Source organism: Haliotis asinina, chromosome 15 (assembly GCF_037392515.1).
Source record: "Haliotis asinina isolate JCU_RB_2024 chromosome 15, JCU_Hal_asi_v2, whole genome shotgun sequence".
Taxonomy (NCBI): Eukaryota; Metazoa; Mollusca; class Gastropoda; order Lepetellida; family Haliotidae; genus Haliotis; species Haliotis asinina.
The window spans coordinates 27,795,593-27,814,586 of NC_090294.1; the positions used below are offsets into that span (position 1 = coordinate 27,795,593).

General features: G+C 40.9%; 2 protein-coding genes across 2 annotated transcripts; both read right to left on the minus strand.

Annotated features, from left to right (window-relative positions):
- Positions 1 to 293: 293 nt before the first annotated feature.
- Positions 294 to 5,461, minus strand: LOC137266311 (cytochrome P450 26B1-like). Its single transcript, XM_067801795.1, has 6 exons — positions 5,402 to 5,461; positions 4,963 to 5,137; positions 4,212 to 4,709; positions 3,619 to 3,846; positions 2,574 to 2,753; positions 294 to 1,967 (listed from the first exon to the last, which is right to left on the minus strand). Exons 1-6 carry the CDS (start codon positions 5,410 to 5,412, stop codon positions 1,632 to 1,634), a joined length of 1,428 nt encoding a protein of 475 aa, XP_067657896.1. The 5' UTR covers positions 5,413 to 5,461; the 3' UTR covers positions 294 to 1,631.
- A 5,600-nt stretch (positions 5,462 to 11,061) lies between these two features.
- LOC137264844 (fucolectin-like) lies at positions 11,062 to 18,660 on the minus strand. Its single transcript, XM_067800188.1, has 4 exons — positions 18,621 to 18,660; positions 12,964 to 13,188; positions 12,373 to 12,633; positions 11,062 to 11,279 (listed from the first exon to the last, which is right to left on the minus strand). The coding sequence occupies exons 1-4, from the start codon at positions 18,652 to 18,654 to the stop codon at positions 11,062 to 11,064; spliced, it is 738 nt and encodes a 245-aa protein (XP_067656289.1). The 5' UTR covers positions 18,655 to 18,660.
- Between the last annotated feature and the right edge of the window lie 334 nt (positions 18,661 to 18,994).

The window sequence follows — 18,994 nt, forward strand, 5'->3', positions numbered from 1 at the left end:
TTCTATTGAACATTTCACGAAATACACATGATTGTTGTTCGTGTACGCCTGTCAGCAACACTTAAGCTATGTAACGGTAGACTGTCATCAGTCAAACCCCTGGACCAGACAATCCAGAGATCGATATAACGTCCTGTAGAGGTACTGACACACAATCAACCAGCTGGCCTAACCTGACCATCCGATCCACAAGTCGCCTCTTAGGATCAACATGGGCTTCTAGGAACCGCACGAAGATGTCTCATAGTCACCTGACATCCATGTCACGTGTGGTGTATATCTATATATATAAATACATATTAAAATTAATTTTAATGTAATAAAACAGTTCATGAAACATTCATGTTTACATACTTAACAGTTATGAGTTATAAGTATTACGTTGTGACATTACGTTCTGCTGTAATTTGTCCGGGAGTATATGACGTTGCACTTGCAGTAAAGAATTCAGCCTGGTTCCCGGGGTCCGCTACGCTAGACTTCGATACTGACCTCGGTATGACCTGCGCAATGGCGGCCGCCACTATTTGGCGACATTCTTTATAGTTACTACAGCAAAATCCGATATCGGGTGGTTACAATTATTCGTCTCATTGTCTTCGATTGTAATTCAAAGTATATGTCACCAGAACAACGACCATCGTTACTTTTAGAGCACGAAAACTTTATTTAAGCAGTTTCGAGACATGAATTGTTTTCATTTGTCGAAATATAAACAATGCCTCACTCCCCAATTTTAAACATCGACATGTGCGTTGATATTTCTAGTCAGGTCGTTATTGGTACGAATCATAGGACCAGGCAGTGAAGACTCCGTCTCTGTAAAGTGGTGAGTGAGTGAATTTAGGCTTACGCCTTACTAAACATTCGAGTTCGGACCAGACAATCCAGTGAGCAGCATCATGAGCATCAGTCTATTGGAATACATGTACAATGACATGTGTTAACCAAATCAGTGAGCCTGCATGACCACCGGATCCCGTTGCCTCTTACAACAAGCATGGGTTCCTGAAGACCAATTCTAACCCGGACCCTCTCGGGTAGAGTAAAGACAATGAGACAATAAGTGGTAGCGTCGGAAGAGATATGTTTTAGTCCTGCTAGCGTAAATGCACTCTTGAAGTTAGTCGGGATTTATCTCACAGAATCGTGAACCTGAGTTTAATTCAAAGTTGTATTTTGTATATCCCAATATTTGAGAAATAAGTTGGTTCATTATCTGGAGGAAATACCTTCCATAAGATGCATGGTGACATCTCGATGTCCGAATATCAGCACTGTTGCTCAATTCCGGAGTACTTAATGTTTAAACCAAAAGAATAAATACGAATAAGCCCACGCATAATAATTACTCATACACATAGGCCCATGTGCTTAATTTCGGATGTTAATTTGGTGTGAACTGGTTAATCTCTTAAAGCGCACCTTCCCATTGGAAATGTATTTTATCCGCAATGTATTTTACTCGAAATTAAACCCTGGAAAATGCTATTTTCAGTAGGTAGACCCGGGAATTAAATATTGAAAATCCTGGCACTGAACTATTCTGAGCTGAAATATACATACGCCCCAAAACGTTTGTAAACGATAACCAGACGAGCCACGTTGCTGCCTTGGCAATACTCTGTCTTTCAGGTCCCAAGCTTTCTTATTGAAAAGAAAACAACAGGGAGTCCATCGATGGGACGGGGTACAGGCATTTCCTCAAAAACTGGGTATTCGTTCAGTAGATCCCACCTACAGTTAATGGCAAGTTCAACAACGAAACATTTAAGCATGAGTTTTCCCAATTCTTTGCCTACACACATTCTTCTCCCAGCTCCGAAAGGAAAGAAGATTTCTCTTTCCGTTGTCAAAGCATCCCATCTGTCAGGGATAAATTTGTCTCCATCTGGGAAACTGTTGCTATTTTCTTGAGCTTCACGAATGCTGAAGGCGACAGTCCACCCTTTGGGTATTTGGTAACCCTGAATCCAAATGAAACAAAATATATTAATTTTCCTTCTGAGTTGCCAAGTTTATTTGTAACTACTTCCTGATTCGTGTGGATGTTTCAGTTTGAATGAAACGAGCACCGTGTAGTCAATATAAGCATACCTTTCACTGGATAGTGGTGAGTGCGTGAGTGAATGAGTGAATTTGATTTTACGCCTCGTGTAACAATATTCCAGCAACACCATGGAATAGGACAACCAGAAATGTGCTTCTCACGTTGCACCCATGTGGGAAATCCAACCTGGGTGTTCGACTTGACGAGCGAACGCTTTAACCACTAAGCTACACTGCCACCCATGAATGTGGTGAAGGTTAGCATGATTGTAAAATTTGAATTTTGCAAATTATATGAGGAAAACCACAAACGCCGTTGAACTTTGATGTGATTGTACTTAAATAGAAGTTTACGTCCTTCGTTGTTTATTCATTACATTTTTGTTGTGTCGAAACTTAGACAACTCGAAGTATTTAGATAGGCCTTGTAACGTTTCACTGCAATTCGTCTCTTTATATCCAGTTAAATGTTAAAAATAGTTATTGCTTTAACACACACAGTCTACGCATTCAAATTTACTTACATCTAGGACAAAGGTTTTGAGTGCCTTTCTGAAACCTCCGCCGACAGGTGGTGCAATACGAATCACTTCTTTCACAACGTTAGATACATACTTCAGTTTCCCTATTTCTTCAAGAGTTATCTTCCCTTCATCCCCATCAATGTTGTGTTGTCGTAGTTCATCGACGATGTGGTCAAGCACCTGAAGCGTTAAGCATGAAAGTACATTGGAAATTGTAGACACAAGAACCATACAGCAAATAAGAAAGGCTTACAATGATTTAAAAGATAACGTTCCTTTTTATGGTTTCTCCTGCTGATCATAAGTCTGAAATCCATCTCCTCGCCTGATAATGATTTCACCTTATCATCATGCTAGAAGTAACATTCGACAAAGTAGTAAACGCAAGCGAAAAAGCCTACCGAACGAGTTAAACACTCACTGGCACTCAGTCCATTCGCATATCATTGACAGTGTCATGTATAACTGGTCACAGGTTACTATACGTCTGCTTGTATCGCAAATGCAGAAGAAGTATTCATCTGTCAATGTGAAAACTAGTCGCCTCTCTATTTGAAGCAGTACCCATTTCTGTATTTGAGAGAGTATTCGTCTCCCTGTGTGAAATAGTACCCATTTCTGTACTTGAAACAGTACCCACCTCTATATTTGAAGTAGTACTCACATCTATGGTTGAAGTAGTGTCCATTTCTGTACTTGAAACAGCACCAAACTCTCTATTTGAAGTAGCCCTCACCTTTATAGTTGAAGTAGTGTGCATTTCTGTACTTGAAACAGTACCCACCCTATTTCAAGTAGCACTCACCTCTCTATCTGAAGCAATACTCACCTGACTATTTGAAGTAGTACTCACCTCTATAGTTGCAGTAGTACCCATTTCTGTATTTAAGAGAGTAGCCACCACTCTATTTGATGTAGTACTCACCTCCCTATTTGAAAACGTACTCACCTCCCTATTTGAAAACGTACTCACCTCCCTATTTGAAGATGTACTCACTTCTCTTTTTGAAGAAGTACCCACCTCTCTATTTCAAGGAGTACTTACCTCTTTGTTTTTCCCCAAGAAAAATAGGAGGGAGCAGGCTGCGCTGCCCGAGGTGACGTGTCCCGTGAAGAGCAGCTCCATGACCACCTCCTTTAGCTCCGTCCGTGTCAGTTCCTCCTCCGACAGTTTCATCATGTAGGTGAGGGCATCGGGGACACCGTCCCAGTCCTTCCGACGATCCAGAAACTCACCGATCTTCATCATCAGTTTTTCGCGAGCTATCATACCCTATAATCAAAATATCATTTAAAATAGCCAAACATACAATCTGGATACCAATCTTAATTCATTGTATAGATATATTAGATTCATTATTTGAATAGTTTTTAATAAGTACATACAAGTACATAATTACCAGTGGTACTAAAACAGAAAAAGATGACGTGATATATATGAGGTGACAGTAATTTGTAATGGTATATTGTTATTGTGAAATAGCCATAATTAGAACTTCTTTGCACCTGTACCTGATTTCACAGAGTGCACAAAGGATACACTCTCATTTAACTTCATTGCATATCATCTTAAATTCCAGTAAGAGTCGAGATGCTTTTGTGAACACAAACATGAAATCATAAATGGAGCTGTGTCACCTTGTGAAATCCTAATCCTGGAATATTCAGAGGTATGGAAAAAAGTCCATCTGCAAACACGGTGTACAACTCGATCAGTTCTTCCACTTCCTTCTCGCTCACTTTAAAGCCTATCAGTACGTGACAGGCAAACCTCAAGGACAACTTCTTGCATTCACTGAAGCCCAACACCGCTGCTTGGCTGCACCATCTTTTTATGTAATAGCGGAAGATATCCTGAGATTCCACAAGGTAAGAAGACATAGCTGCGTGGTTGAAAGCCTTGCCGATGGACTTTCTGCGTTTTTTGTGGACAGGTCCTTCGGAATGGCTCACTGTTCCTTCGCCCATGAGAGTCCGGATATTTTGCGGCCAATAAGAAGCCACGAGAGAGGTCTCGCCCATCAATATCTTGCGGACGTTCTTCGCTCCTAGGACCAGAATGGTTGGATGTCCAAGGATGTTGGTTTTTGAGACGCTGCCGTAGGATTTCAGCCTATTTCTGTAGAAATCGGCACCCTAAAGCATTGAAAACTGAACCTTAATATTCTAAAGTCTCATATCATCATCAACACCCATCAACGACAACATCTAAGGACTTATACAGCGCAAGAATTCAGACGTCTATTCCAAAAGGTCCGGTATATTCATAACAGCTACTTGCTTAATGTTTGTTGCGTATGTTTATTGTGACGTGTTAATTATTTCAAACTAAAATATGTCCATAAATATATCTATAATGCACTTTTAACTAATGAGAAAGGTTAATTACCATTAACACAAAATTAAGACTTTCTCCAATCAAAGGCAATCCCATACTGCCAGGAGGTAGTGGCAGGCTGCACGTGCGGTCTCTGAGATTATAGTTATGCATGTTCCACAACTTCCAGATGACAAGACAAAGAGCGGCTGGAATCACAGACGCCAAAACCTTTAAGGAATCGTCCCTAAAAGTGCAAAAGAAAACCCAGCTTTGTCTATACTCACAGACAGATTGAATTAGGTTTAAAGGACAAAAACACTGTGATAGGAAATGAATGTACCGCAGAAAATCAAATAGAAAATAGATAGAGATGTTACTCTTTTCCAGTTTGAGAACGACAATCTGTAACATATTATTTCAAAATTGATTCAGTTAGAACGATCAACCAGCATTTTTTTCATGAATTTGTCAAATAAACTGAGATCTGTTTTTGTGGTTTCAAACTTACCCGGTAAACATTGTTTCAGAGTAGCTCGCTTCTCCCACACCAAATGTGTCCAGCGGGTGATGGTATATTTCTTGCGGCATATGGTCACATGGTCAAATCGGAAATGCGCCAGAATTCCCTCAACAGAAGCGTGATTCATACTGCAGAACTCGGTAATGTGCGCACTACTGTTCGTGGAAATGGAGCATTGGATGTTGGATTCACTTGTTAAAGTGAGTGAGTGAGTTTAGGTTTTCGCCGCACTCAGCAATATTCCAGCTGTATGGCCGCGGTCTGTAAATAATCGAGTCTGGACCACACAATCCAGTGATCAACAACATGAGCATCGGTCTTCGCAATTGGGAACCGATGACATGTGTCAACCAAGTCAGGGAGCCTGACCACCCGATCCCGTTAGTCGCCTCTTATGGCAAGCATAGTCGCCTTTTATGGCAAGCATGGGTTGTTGAAGACCTATTCTACCCCGGGACCTTCACCGGTTCATTTGTAAAAGCCTCACGTAACATTATCATGTCACTTCATTTGAAACATTTTGTTTCAACAATTTTCGCATACTCAAAAGCACTGATAGTTTGTAATATACTCGTATGAAAGTTAGAGAAACTTGATCGGGGTTATTTCAGATTCCTTTATCAGGTGAACTGACAGTTGATATGACGTCGACCCTGTGATGTCATAACTGTGCCATTATGGTGATGCTCATAGTGTTGATAACTGGATTGTCTGATTTTTTACATACCGGAAAACTTATAACTGGAATATTACTGAGTGATTCGTTGAACAACAAACTAAACAAAAACAATACACTGCAGGTCTTGAACAATACATGCACTAAATCCTAACAACAAATTCTTTGTAAAAGATTTCACATCCTTTGAGCATTACCAAATTACACGATATGAAACACAGAATGCCACTATTGTAGTTTCGATAATAAAAACATCGGCTTCAGGCTGCAACTGATGGGTGAAAGAAAGTGCGAAACAAGATGGCAACTCTGCAATCAAAATGATATTGGCGATGAAGTCTTTATCGCAATATTTTCTGTTCATTATCGCTTGTTTGTCGTGCGTATTTGAGAGGTCCTAACATGGAATGCCGCGCCTGACAAGCTGCTGACATACGCTTTCAAAACGGAGTCCTTTAGTGCATGACACATATGTTGACAATAGCTATAGGAATGTTGAGCTCTTTTCAACAAAACAGATATTACATATTTCAGCCTAAAAACTTCAGTAACTTTATTTCTATAACATACGCGTGTTGTTTTCCACTTTGGCAAGTGACCCATGAAGATCCGGGTTTGAGATGATCTTCAGTAACCTATGCTTGTCGTAAGAGGCGACAGGCTTGTTTAGACACATGTCGCCGTATCCCAGTGTCATAGATCGATGTTCATGCTGTTGATCTCTGGATTGTCTGGTTTAGGCTCGATTATTTAGGGGGCACCGCCATATAGCTCGAATGTTGTCGAGAACGGCGGAAAAGCTAAACTCTCTCATTTTGTCAAGGAGCACGTCTTGTGTATGGGCGTACAGAAATATGTTTCGTCACTGTCATCTGATAGTCAATGGTTACTTGTTGGTGATGTTTGTTTGATTGAAGATTGATTTTGACATGTTTCAATATATTTCTTTGACGCATTTATATTTTGAGCAGTACATGAACATTTCACTGAATGGAACCAAATGCGAAAACATCGAATTATGAACAACTTTTACAATCGTATTGAGGGTGTGGTAATTTTGAGGACGGCTCAAGCCGGGTAACCCGTGAAGATCCGGGTTTGAACTGATCTTCAGTAACTCATGCTTGTCGTAAGAGGCGACTAATGGAATAAGGTGGTCAGGCTCGCTGACTTGGATGACACGTTGTCGTATCCCATTTGGGCAGTCTATGCTCATGATGTTGATCTCTGGATTAATGCTGGAAACTCGCGGCGAGCGGCGTTAAACAACAATCAGTCATTGCAACTTGTCCTCTCCCAGTGAAACTGGGACAATAACTGAAACCAACATGTCATCCTTGTTGTGTGTCAGCATCTGCAGTGCTTATTCATTGCTGTGTCAATTCCAAATATCCACCAACATGCCATGACACTGACATTGTAAAAATACTACAGAACAATAAAAAATGCATTTGTTTGCTTCATTTTATTTGCAAAAATGGTGATACATGAGCAAAAACAGCGTGGCAGTATCTGACCTTATTGACACAGAGAATACTGAAACCGTTTGTCTGTAAAACAAATTTGAAAAGCACACGTCCGTGTCTGTTTTAAAAATTAAACATTGTATTCCGTATCTGTCTATCACATACTGTATTCAATTACTTTCATGCACAATTCAATATCTAAGTAAGTACCACGGCAAATATTTTGCCAATAATTCCAAAACTGAGTCTGCCGGTGGGGTAGCCCAGTGGTTAAAGTGTTAGCAATGTCACACCGACATCCAAGGTTCTACTCCAACATGGATGCGATGTGTGAAATCCATTTCTGGAGTCCCCCGCAGTGATATCGTTGGAATATTACTAATACACCCCTCACCACTCAGAACTGATTCTGGGCCAAGCAACGCATGGTTGATATCAGGAGCATTGTAATAGAAGTTAAAACTGGCAACACCTGAATAATGATAATAATAAAATATTGTAAAATGTTAGAGAAACGTATCAGCAAAAATTGTGTAATTTGAATGATTGAACAGACAGATGATGACCATGTCGCAGCTAACAGACACCGTTTTTCGCGAGGCTGTGGGAAGGTTGCAGGATAGTAATGTCATGATACAACGTTGTCATACATCGTTTGTATTCCGTCATTCCATAACGTAACGTAACGTAACGTAGTGTAAAAACAACGCTGCAAGTTTACGTTGAGGAAACGTTATGCTTTGGCCTCATCACAACGCTGTAAGAACATTTCTTATAACTTGTCACGATAGGCCAGGGTTTTCTGTAAAACCTTTCACTTTCATATTCTTCCTTAACTATAATCAGCTACAGCTTCAGAAACCACCAAAACAAAATGCACTTTGAAGAATGACCATATGTACTGTTCACAAATGGGGAAACTATTCAACTATAAACGTTCAATAGAGCGACAAGACAACGTAAAATACGTTAAATACCTTACCGCCTGGTGACTATAAAGTTAAATAGAACGTCACGACAAAGTAAAATCCGTAAAATACCTTACCTTCTGGTGACGTAAAAGTGACGCATCATAAAAGTCAGGACACAATGTGGTGACAACTTAAATGGGAGTCCACAGAATAACGCGTTAACAACGAAAGCATAACATTGTGACAACTTTCTGACAACGTGAAATTGTTAGCTGGGATATTGTCGAAGCATAGTGAGTGAGTGAGTGAGTGAGTGTGAGTGTCTGAGTGAGTGAGTGAGTGAGTGAGTGAGTTTAGTTTCAGCAATATTCCAGCCATATGGCCACGGTCTGTAAATAATCGAGTCTGGACCACACAATCCAGTGATCAACAATATGAGCATCGATCTGCGTAATTGTGAACCGATGACATGTGTCAACCAAGTCAGCGAGCCTGACCACCTGATCCCATTAGTCGCCTCTTACGACAAGCGCAGTCGCCTCCTATGGCAAGCACGGGTTGCTGAAGACCTATTCTATCTCGGGACCTTCACGGGTCTGTCTAATCATAGGTTACTGTTACAACGATGCTAGTTTTGAGACAAATCTAACTGATACAGACTTAAATCTTAATCTTGGATACTGTTGCTGTGTGTGCCCATATAAGGTATGTCGTGATGGAACGGTTCCTGTTGCAATGGCTTTACTGATTATTGCACTCTTGATTCCATTTGACATAGTTCTTAGGCATTAACGAACGTAAATAAATTATGGTTGGAGCTTTGAATGAGTTTTAAACTTTACCGCACATCGACAGATTTGAGCAAGATCGGAACAAGAAACAAACATGTATCAAAATATATACAGACAACAGATATTAGACCATGTAAACCTGTGAATTGACAGTGAATAACTAGACTCTCACAAATATATATATGTATTGTCCGCCGTGTACAGCCCGTCTACTAACACTAACACAAAATCTAAAATTACAAATTAACCAAATTTTGTGCAATCACGTGAATTCTACTAACTCTTATCATTTGTCTCAAAGTTTTGGAACACCCGAAGAAAAAAGTTCTTTAACAACTATGCGAGTGTTCTGTGACATATAATTTAGGCTTTTTCTACGAAGATTTCCAAGACTGAAATACGATGCTTGCTCAAAAGTTACACCGGGGTTACATCATTCAAGGTATAAGAAACACATTTAAATGTAAATCAGTGGTAAATATATACGATGTCCAAAACTACTGCCTATTTTCACTTTCCGAGGGTATTTAGGTCAACACATGACGTGATGACAGCAGCTTCCAGCTGCTGCCAGTGTCGCTGGCGACTAGAAACATCGATGTTATTAAGTGCGATATGTACACATGCTTCTGCCATTGTCATAACGACAACGCAGAGGTAGATTTGTATTGATTATGGAACTACTGTTGTCTCTTTTATGTAAAAGACTTTGTAACCATGATTGCCAGCTAGTTGTCATCAAGGACGCCTTCTCTCCGGACCCATTTTTAATTAATTAAAATATAATGTGTTCATTTGTTGTTTTACGCCGCAATCAGCAACATTCCAGATATATGGCGGCGGTCTGTAAATAAACGAGTCTGGACCAGACTATCCAGTGATTAACAGCATGAGCATCGATCTACGCAAATGGCATACGATGACGTGTCAACCACGTCAGCGAGATTGACTACCCGACCCCGTTAGTCGCCTCTTACGACAAACATGGGTTACTCAAGACCAATTGAAACCCGGATCCTTGTGGGTTAGTTATCGAAATGGTCATGCATGATTTTCCCGACAGATTTTCTCCTGCATAAATATGATTTATTATAATACTGCCATTGAGTACTACTAAGGTTTAGTATGGCACTTCTGTTTCATCTCATTACTTGCAACTACCATTAATAAATTTGAATATTTCAGTGTTAAGAACACGTAAATATTACTTTTATGAAATTTCATATAAAATTGCGTTTCATTTGCTGTCCAATATGTGTCTTTGGAAAACTAGTGTGCTTGGGGAATCTTCTTGGGCTCTAGATCTATTTTACAATTCCATCATGTGTCAAAATTTGGCTCCGTTATTTTCGAAAACAGTTTTTTTCTCAGTTACTGATAACGAACATCCATGATTTCACCCCTTTATAAACAGACAAGGACAATGTGTTAAAAGACACATTCATTACACGTTGTTTCCACACTTAAGAAACCCCATGGTAAATGTTATCAAATATATGCGTGAGATGAAATTCTTCGTCTGTGATTGGTTACTGCATGGTGATGACGTAAATTCCTTTACGACGGACTACTTTCTTGGTTGTAATTTATTGATATGTTAGTTGTGTTTCGGTCGAACTCACAGATGTGTCAAAGCGTTGTGGCTTTCGAGTGATAATAAGTGTGATAATAACTTAGATCTTGCGTAGTTTTTGTGATCATATTCGCCCTGTTAATAAACAGGCATGAAGGAAACGTTCGTGCAGAGGATCACACTAGGCATGATTCGATTTGTTGTCTGTCTCTGTTTCTCAGTTTGTAGGACTTAACATATCAGATACAGATTCCACCCACTGTCGCCTGTCAGCGTATGGCTGTCGAACTCAGTGATAAGTTGACATTCATCATCAGCGACCCGGATGTTCATGCCATAGCAACTGTTGTTATAGTAACATCTCCTGGAACATTCCGCCCGTGTTAGTCCAACCTGAACCGGGTTTGAAGAAAACACCTTCTTCCCCGTATAAGTACTGAACTTCCTGTCTGCAAACAATCAGAATATGGTCAAAAGTCACAAAGTAATTAATATCTCATTTTAAACACAATGAATGAAAAATTACATTTAATGGATCTCTGATACGAATGGCTGAGTTTAGTTTTCCTCCGGACTCAGCACTTTTCCAACTAACTAACCAGTGACAACCAATCCAGGCCATCGGAACCAAGACGCTGAATCATATGTTACAGAGCTTTGGCTAGGTCTAAAGATCAATAGATAGCAAATATTTTTCATTTCTCAGTCACAATAAGAATATAAATTTCCTTACAATTAAATTTGTACCTTTGAGCAATATGGACATTTAACAAAAGAAGTGGCGGTGGAATAGCCTAGTGGTTAAGCGTTCGCTCGTCACGCCGAAGACCCGAGTTCTATTCCCCATGGTACAATGAGCAAAGCCTATTTCTGGGCCCAGCTTCACAAAGCTCTCATGAGCCTAAGATCTGGTAACATTTCTCGTAGCATTCTTACTCCCTATGTTACAGCATTGGAGGTAGAATAATACGAGAAAATTTACGAGATCTTAAGCTTATGAGAGTTTTGTGAAACGGGCCCCTGGTGTCCCCCCGGATATTGCTAGGATGCTTCTAAAAGCGGCGTAATAATCTACTCATTCATTCACATATGTTAGTGGTAACTCTGATATTCAGCACATTAAAAAGTGTTAACACTGACTTAACGACATCGTTATTCGTGGCTATTGAAATATACAAAGGGTGTCACTGTGGTTCACTTCACTGAACCAACGAACATATGCTATGCCGCTAATGTCTCCCCTCAGTTGAACAGAATGATTCAATAGAAAGGTTGACAAGGCCTACTGTGATCTATTGGGAAAACATTTTGCATGGTATCATCAGGTCTGTGTCACCATTTTCAGGGCGGTGGGTTAGACGAGCAGTTAAAGCGTTCGCTCATCACGACGACGACCCGTGTTCATTTCCCAACAATGTCAAACCCATGTAATTCTGGTGTCCCCCGCCGTGATGTTGCAGGAGCTTTGCCAAAAGCGTCGAAAAACTGTTCCTAAAGTAACTATCACTGTTCATAACTTAGAATATAAACTCGAAGAATTACCTTCGAGGCATTGTTGAGCAGGAACACCTTCAACCTCTACTTCACAGATGATTAGAACGTCGGAACCAGGGTTCGTTATGAACTCTGGTAATTTGAGCACTTTAACATATCTACCAATTGTCCCATCAGCGCAGGGCAAATTTACTTTTTGACCGAGTGACGCTGCTCCGGAGTGAGATGCACACGTTGTCATATTGGCGTTCGGACAGTGGACTGGGTTCACTTTGTAAACTTCCACTTTGAAGTCATGAAATTTATGACCTGAAAAGAAATATATATTCTATCATGCATGCCAAGGTAAAACCAAAACCGATGAAATCTGAATAGAACGCGATACCAAGATCATGCTTTGCGCTGGCCTTGAATAAATATTGAAGTCATAAATAGTTTACGTAAATAGCTGTCAAAATGTTGTCACAAAAGCTGTCACTTACTTCGTGCATGAATACAGTAATCATTGCCATTGTACATGCAACAGCATAAAAATCAGTATTTACAGACCGCAGCCTTATAGCTGGAATATTGCTGAGAGCGGCGTGACACTAAACTTAGTCACTCCCACACCTGTTTTACCCAATATGTTAGCATTACCATCAGCATCACCTCTGTTCTGTATCTTCACTGCAGTGACCCTGTAGATAGCCAAGAGGTCCACTGTCCACCATTGGTCAATTTCTCCGTGTAATGTATGAATACAGCTATGTCGGTAATAGTTTGGGTTGGGGTTACCGTCAACAGCCCGATTTGCGGTACCATTCACGCCAACTGAACTCTGTGTTGCTGGTTTACCCAAAGCAATGTTGTTTGCTCCAACACCTGTTTCATGTCAAAGTTAACTTACAATTTAAAACGTCAACTCTAAAGGCTATGTTCGGAAACAGATTCCTTTTGAAGTAAATAGGAAATCTGGTGTAATAGCAGAAGCATCGCCCGTGTGCAGGTAAGGGTACAGATATTGTGTTCTTCAAGACTGTGGAGAACATTCAGACGTATATAGTATACAGACAGTATCAGACATACAGACCTTGCAACATGAGACATAATTCTACGGATATATGACATATCCATGTTGGGTTTTTTTTGCAAATGAACTAAAGAATGATCGGGCTGTATTTATTTCGGTGAGCGAATGAGTGAGTTTAGTTTTAAGCCACACTCAGCATTATTCAAGCTATATGGCGGAGGTTTGTAAATAATCGAATATGGAACAGACATTCCAGTGATTAACAGCATGAGTATCGATCTGTGCAAGTGGGAATCCCTGAGTATTTAGTGTATTTTGAATTTTTAATTTAAAACCTGCTAAAGAAGTTGTGCACACTAATACCCCAGACCTAGCCAGAGATCTGTGAGAACATGGTACAGGCAGATACCACACACCCAGTCAGAGATCTTCAAGGATGAGCCTTTTCATTCAAACTGTAAAGTGATGCACACCGATAGCTCAGACCCAGTCAAAGATCTTCAAGGATGAGCCTTTTCATTCAAACTGTAAAGTGATGCACACCGATCACTCAGACCCAGCCAGAGATCTTCAAGGATGAGCCTTTACATTCAAACTGTAAAGTGATGCACACCGATCACTCAGACCCAGCCAGAGATCTTCAAGGATGAGCCTTTTCATTCAAACTGTAAAGTGATGCACACCGATCACTCAGACCCAGTCAGAGATCTTCAAGGATGAGCCTTTTCATTCAAACTGTAAAGTGATGCACACCGATACCTCAGACCCAGTCAGAGATCTTCAAGGATGAGCCTTTTCATTCAAACTGTAAAGTGATGCACACCGATCACTCAGACCCAGCCAGAGATCTTCAAGGATGAGCCTTTTCATTCAAACTGTAAAGTGATGCACACCGGTCACTCAGACCCAGCCATTCAAACTGTGAAGACATGTAAATTTCTCTTACACTTAATATCTGTATATGTTATATTATTTACTCTCCTCCACTTTGAAGCACATGTGTACTGCACAAGGATCCGATGAGACGAAACTTTTCAATGTAGGAACTAAGCCCAGAGCTTAATTCGTAATCGGATGCTATTTTCGGTTGCAAATCTAGTCAGTGTCGGATGAATATCGAGTCAGTCCGATGTGTGTCAGATTCGTGTTGTGCAACTATCGGCCGTGTTCGATTTTAATGATCAAACAGTCATTTGGCGCTCATCCGATTGCAATCTGATTGCACCTCATAGCAGACCATCACTAATTTGATTCTCATCGGAGGGTAACATGATATTTACCATCGTCCTATTTCTATTCGTTGTGGCATCGGAGTGTAACCGCTTATTCACTCAACTGCCATCTGACACATATCGCGTAGCAAGCAGTGACACCTGACTGCCAGCGGACTCCAAAATGAGGGTCAACCCCAAATACTCAACATCCTGAAGATAGATGCAGGAATGAACAGAAATGTTCGAAGGCAGAAGGCAAAGAAGCTACATATCAATAATAGTTGCTGCAACTGCCACTTCACAACATTTGGATTGGAGTTCCCTTACACACACGAGTCACGGCTTATACTTTAAGATATTAAATACTTACAATCAATAAATCATGAACACTGCTCAATATGGAAATTAGTAACGTCTAGACTCAGTATTCATTGAAGTATTCTAATAGTTGCCGGTAGCAATACAGTTCATCCGTTGCCGTTTCAACCGTTTGCGGATATCCTCTTTGACAACGACACACTATCTCTTTGAGTTCAGAGCTCCCGAGAGTCACGTGCTTGCCATCAAGTGTCACCATCACATGCTGAAAGTTCCAACGCCTCTCGTATTCTCCAGCAATTGCATGCCATTCTTGTTCAGCGGTGGGACACTGGATCACTACATCATACTCATCCACTATGACTTGACCGACTTCGGGGATGAACTTGATTTCTCATAAAACCCTGAGGGACCACGTGTCTTGGTGCTATTCTTCAAACATTCTGGAGAAACCCTCAAGAGACTGACGATTTGCAGTTCATTCGTGAAGGTCATACAACAACCTTCTATCTGTTTGCATGGACGGTCGAACCCCAAAACGAAGTTGTCTTCTATGCTTTCGTCTCAGGACTTAAAGGATTGTTGCATCTCGTTGTATGGTTTGTAACTGACACAGAAAAACAAAGCCGCCCACAGCTGCAGGCTTGCGAGGAAGTTGATCCATGAATAGTACCATCAGGAGGTCCAGCCTACTTATGTATCCCACTGCCAATTTTGGAGACAAATCCAAACTGTATTGGGTCAGGGTACGATTACCTTGCGAATAGTAACCGATTGATCGGATTGGTGTCGGGAGAGTGTAGGAAGTGTTAGATTAGTGTCATGTCACCCTCGAACTACAATACGACCGCAATCGGATCAGTCGGACACCGTCAATGAATGCGGCTACCAAACTTTCATCCGATTAATCTTATCAATGTTTGATCTCTATCGGAATTTACGGAGATAGAGGAACCCCCAAAAGGATGTCGCCATTGTCGGGGAAATTTTCACCGGAACTTACCGGAAGCGTGAAATTTTCGCAAACCTGCGATCAGATGGGCTTCAGATGAGGTTCCGATGGTCAGTAAGTAAGTATAACGGCCACGTTCTAAATCGACACGCATGTGCAAACTGCATTGTCCAGAATACTCTACATCAGAGGGAAGTACTCTTAATTTGGATGCAAAGACTTTAGTTTCATAAAGCGTGTGGATGAACGTTTCCGGTAACATCGACACTACACAACGTCAGGGGCGACTCAGAAGGGGTTATGTGTTGGAAGGGTGCTCCTTTATCCCTTAACATTTTCCCTGAGGAGCATTATCTTTGCGTCCCCCTTCCCCCACCCGGTGGATCCACCCCTGAATACATACATGCACACGTACGCACGCAGGTACACTGCAGATATCCAGTTCAAATGCTCAGAGGCGCTGTGTTACATGCATCAGTAACGACGGTGTATAAATATTCTAGTTTGAGCTTCATGATCTAGAGTAAGTGAGTGAGTTACGGTTCCATATTAGCAGTATTTCAGGCATATCGTGACGAGATCAAGATACATACGAATGTTAAATACACTCAGGTTATAAAAATGATCCACAATGAACCGAAAAGAGCGTCATTCATTGAATTTCTTTCCCCATCAAGTTACCATCAAGTTGTAACTTTGTAATGTTGTGTATGGTGATATGATTGTCGATCATTTTTATAACCTGATGATCAAGTTACATACCAATGTTAAATACACTCAGATTATAACAATGATGGACAATGGGCCGAAAAGAGCGTCATTCATTGAATTTCTTTCACCATACACAACATTACAAAATGAAAACAGGTTACAGACGACAGATCAACCTTGGCCATGGGAACGTACAGTTTCTTCGCTAGTTGCCTTTGTCCCGTTCCACTAAACGTTCGGAGCTCTACGGCATTCGTAAGTTTAAGATAAACCACAGCGTTACAACAGATTGTAGCATTACGTACGCTGTGTGGACGAGGACCCTCGAACCCAGCTGCAATAGTGTTATTATGTTTTGCAGATTAAAGATAATATGCAGCGGGGAGGGTTCGGGTGATCCTGGCGCCGACAGGCTGGTAAGGCTCATCTTCAGCTCAGGGCCCTGGCCCCCTCTACACACAGCCCTGACAGCGAATGGAACGTCTCACAGGGAACACTGCCTTGTCGAACCCGCCAAGAGCTTTCCGGAGAATATGTAGACTCTCCAACACTGCAGCTTTCTGCATTACCCAGATTGTCAGAAGGGCCGTGCTCCCGGTAAAGAACCCTGGCACTCTCCTGCTCTGCTCCAACTGATCAGGGGCAACCAAACCAAGGGCACCGAGAACAATGGACAGCCTGACGTCAGTGAGTGACTGGTCCTGAGCAGCAAAGAGGAAGCACTCAGTTTCACATTTAAGACTTCATCCAGGCGAAGGAGTCGGTTGGATTGCTTTTCTGTTCCACACACTGCACACACGATGCAATGGCTTCTCAGAAACCTTCACCCACAAATCACCGACTCTGAGCAGACTTAGTGAACAGCTTCAGATGGTTTACTCCCATCGCTGTACTTGTTCAGCAGCAAAATCAACCTCAAATTTCAAATTCTGTCTAACAACCCTCGCTTTCATCATGTGTCATCCGATTAATAAATATGTGTACACAATAAAATTCTATCATGAAGAGCCTCCACATTAATCATGCCCCAACCTCCAGAACTGACTGGCATATATAAACGGTTAAGAGAGGAACGAGGGTTGTGTGCTCTGTTCTCTGGTCAGGCCGTCAACTACTCCAAGGAACAGGAGAGGACAGGGACAGGAAAAGCAGTGGCGGTGCTAACCTTCTTCCGCGCATTTAGCTCTGATCTCCAGATTAAGACCCTGTTACACATAACAATATTTTGAATGATGTGGTCTTTCATAATTTTACCCTTCTTCAGCTCCTTTCGATGGTACAACCAATGCCATTACTAAAATATATGAAATCACTCAGTTACACATAAAAACTATGATTAAATGACGGCCTATCCCTCGTAGTTGCACTCAAGTGGACGCCATCAGATAAGAGGGAGATTTAGTTTGCGTCGGTGCCAGTTCCGCTCAATACTTTCTGTTTCTTTCTTGTGCTTTGTGAGAAAGTGAGAAGTGTTTGAGGTGCGGAAGTGAGCGAATGAGTGATTAAAAAAACCTAAGGTCACGATATTTGCTATATGTGTAATATTTTAGCCATATCGTGACGTAATGACAAGGAACTCATGCAACTTAAAACCTGTCCTCATGGGACAGTCAAACAAGTAGAGTACCACGGTTAGAGATGTAAAACTATGATGTTACGTTAGCATAATGTATCAAAGAGCTGCAAGAAATATTACAAGAAAATATAGGTTATTCTTTGAAATAAGCTATGTAATTTTCATTTTGTACACTCACATTTGTCAGTGGCACTCGATTTACTTTAATAAAATCAAAATAGATAATATGAACATATTGACTCTCAACTATCGAATACTAGTTTCTTCTCTAAACGAGAGTACAGAGATGTATTAAAAGATTTAAATCAAAGATTTAAATTCACACCATTTATCGTACATAGCTATTTTTACATATCTCTGTTCAAAAGATCAAAATCTATAAATTTAAAATGAATATGGAAGTGAAAAATGGTAATGTTAGTTTTTGATTACCTTTTGAATTTAGTAATGAAGAGTAGGCATACATTTTGATACACTGGGCACTTGCACGCCAAGAATAGAAAATGTACATACCTGATATTAAACATGCATACACAAACACAGCCATCTTGTACATTCGTTTCTTATCCATTGTCCCCCTAGCGTAATTCTTAACTTGACGTCTTCCTCAGAATGAACACAGCATTGTATCATACCGTTAGATAGCCACAGGCTGCAACGGAGATCGATCAGCTGTTTGCCACACTTTGTAGACGCCCTACACCGTAACCGATCAGCGTAAAGGACGCGTATGACTAGGTCCCTTGGCCGGTTACAAACCGTGAATGAGGCATAGCATTTTGTTGATTTTTGTGAACGAACAATAGGGAACCATTGGTCCGGAGATCATCTCATGGTCATTAGCAGTTTGTTTACGACAGTGTGACGATCTTTGGTAATGTCACATC

Excerpts from the sequence above, each read along its gene's own strand:
- LOC137266311 (XM_067801795.1), bottom strand. Across the intron at positions 4,710-4,962 it reads GTCTTAATTTTGTGTTAATG|GGTGCCGATTTCTACAGAAA; the intron begins GTAATTAACCTT and ends TCAATGCTTTAG. Across the intron at positions 2,754-3,618 it reads TCTTGGGGAAAAACAAAGAG|GTGCTTGACCACATCGTCGA; the intron begins GTAAGTACTCCT and ends TTAACGCTTCAG.
- LOC137264844 (XM_067800188.1), bottom strand. The coding sequence starts at position 18,654 with ATGGCTGTGTTTGTGTATGCATGTTTAATATCAG. Across the intron at positions 13,189-18,620 it reads GTATGCATGTTTAATATCAG|GTGTTGGAGCAAACAACATT; the intron begins GTATGTACATTT and ends GACATGAAACAG. Across the intron at positions 12,634-12,963 it reads GAACAGAGGTGATGCTGATG|GTCATAAATTTCATGACTTC; the intron begins GTAATGCTAACA and ends ATTTCTTTTCAG.